At 44.6% G+C, this 1,555-nt stretch overlaps 1 protein-coding gene across 1 annotated transcript; it reads right to left on the minus strand.

Moving 5' to 3' along the window:
- Positions 1–582: 582 nt before the first annotated feature.
- On the minus strand, positions 583–912 carry LOC131858826 (uncharacterized). Its single transcript, XM_059212276.1, has one exon. The coding sequence runs from the start codon at positions 910–912 to the stop codon at positions 583–585; it is 330 nt and encodes a 109-aa protein (XP_059068259.1).
- Positions 913–1,555: the final 643 nt, after the last annotated feature.

A 1,555-nucleotide genomic window follows, 5' to 3' on the forward strand; every position in this document is an offset into this window, starting at 1 on the left:
AAATCCCTCCAGAAAGAAAAGTTGCCTGACAAATAAGAACATATGCATGGAAAGTCTATAGGCAGTTCGAACAACAGGTACCCCCAACCAGGAGCAACCAACCAACATTAGGATTTCCCTTTGGATCCCTTCTTTTGGGATCTAAGGATCGTATCAAAAGAAGGCAAAGACCTTTTAGAATGTTTGTTTTTAACCAAAATCCAACCTTCTTCAACCTTAGCAGCCTCAGCTTGCCAAACTAGTGAATCCAACCCAAGAAACTCAACATCCAAGGAGATACCAACAGACCTCGAAAAGACAACAGGACGAGCAAAGTCAGGGCCAGGCACATCACTAGAAGACGAGACAAATAGTGAGACAGCTCCAGCAGACAAATCAGAACCACCAATTAGCTCAGAAGGAATCGAAGCAGGAACACCATTTGAGACGTCAGCTAAAGAGACAACACTATCAACAGGGACCTTGGGGGAAAATCCAGCAGAATCTACCATAGGCACTTTAGAGCCATATGGGAAGATCCTACCCAACCGTCTGAGAAGAGCTCTTGAATACTGTATAATTTTGAGAAGAGGCACATTTCCATCATGAAGAGGGCTTCTTCACTTTAACTCTCTCTAAATCACATTTAGTCGTGACATGCCCAGTCTTGAAGTATCTTCTACATCTGAAGGGAATCCCTTCATAATCCAAAGATTGAATCCAGAAACCTTTGGGGGTCAAAATTTTGATCTCTGTTGGCAGCCCCTTAGAAGCATCAATATCTAGCAAAATACGTGCATAGGTAGAATGAAGGATATCAGAGGACTCCACATCCACCATAAGAAAATCTCCCAAAGCCTCACCCACTTCCTCAAGGAGCTGGTCCACCCAAAAATGAAGTGGGGGGTTGGGGAGTCTAACCCAAATCGGCATTTTACAGAAGGATTCAGATGAGGGGTTGAAATCCTCATGCTAGGGTTTAATCATTAACGCAAAGCGATTCTCCCAAGTAAAAAAATGTTCACATAGAATAATCTTTCTATCCACCAGTTTTTCAAACTTAGCAATAAAAAAACCTTTGGCCAAAGGAAAAATCTGAACTGAATCCGAAATGAGGGGTTCCTAGTGCTTAGAGACCCATTCATGGAATCCCAGAAGACTGGGCCAAAAACCCGTAAACCAGCATATAACCGCAAGAGAAGAAAGATCAGAGGCAATCTGATCAATCACATTAACCGTCTCTTCTTCTAGATTAATAGAAATAGACTAACAAAAAGGCTTAGAGTCAGCATAAGTAGGTCCCTTATCCCCTCCGGAAGCCAGACAATCCGCATAAGAACCCCTACAAGCCTCGAAAGCGGAGCAAGCCACTTCGGGAACCCCTAAAGCAAAACCACCATCCACAACAAGGGCGTCCAGCCACGTCGCATCAAGAGCATCATTATCCACGGGAGCATCAGCCACAGGAGGACCATCGCCAATAGAGCGGGGAGAGGCCTCCAGACGACCAAGGGAGAAACGGCCAGAGGCAGTCGGGTGGGAGTTCTGAGCGGCAGACATTTTAAATTTTGTAAAT

The sequence above is a fragment of the Cryptomeria japonica genome, chromosome 10, assembly GCF_030272615.1.
Source record: "Cryptomeria japonica chromosome 10, Sugi_1.0, whole genome shotgun sequence".
Classification (NCBI taxonomy): domain Eukaryota; kingdom Viridiplantae; phylum Streptophyta; class Pinopsida; order Cupressales; family Cupressaceae; genus Cryptomeria; species Cryptomeria japonica.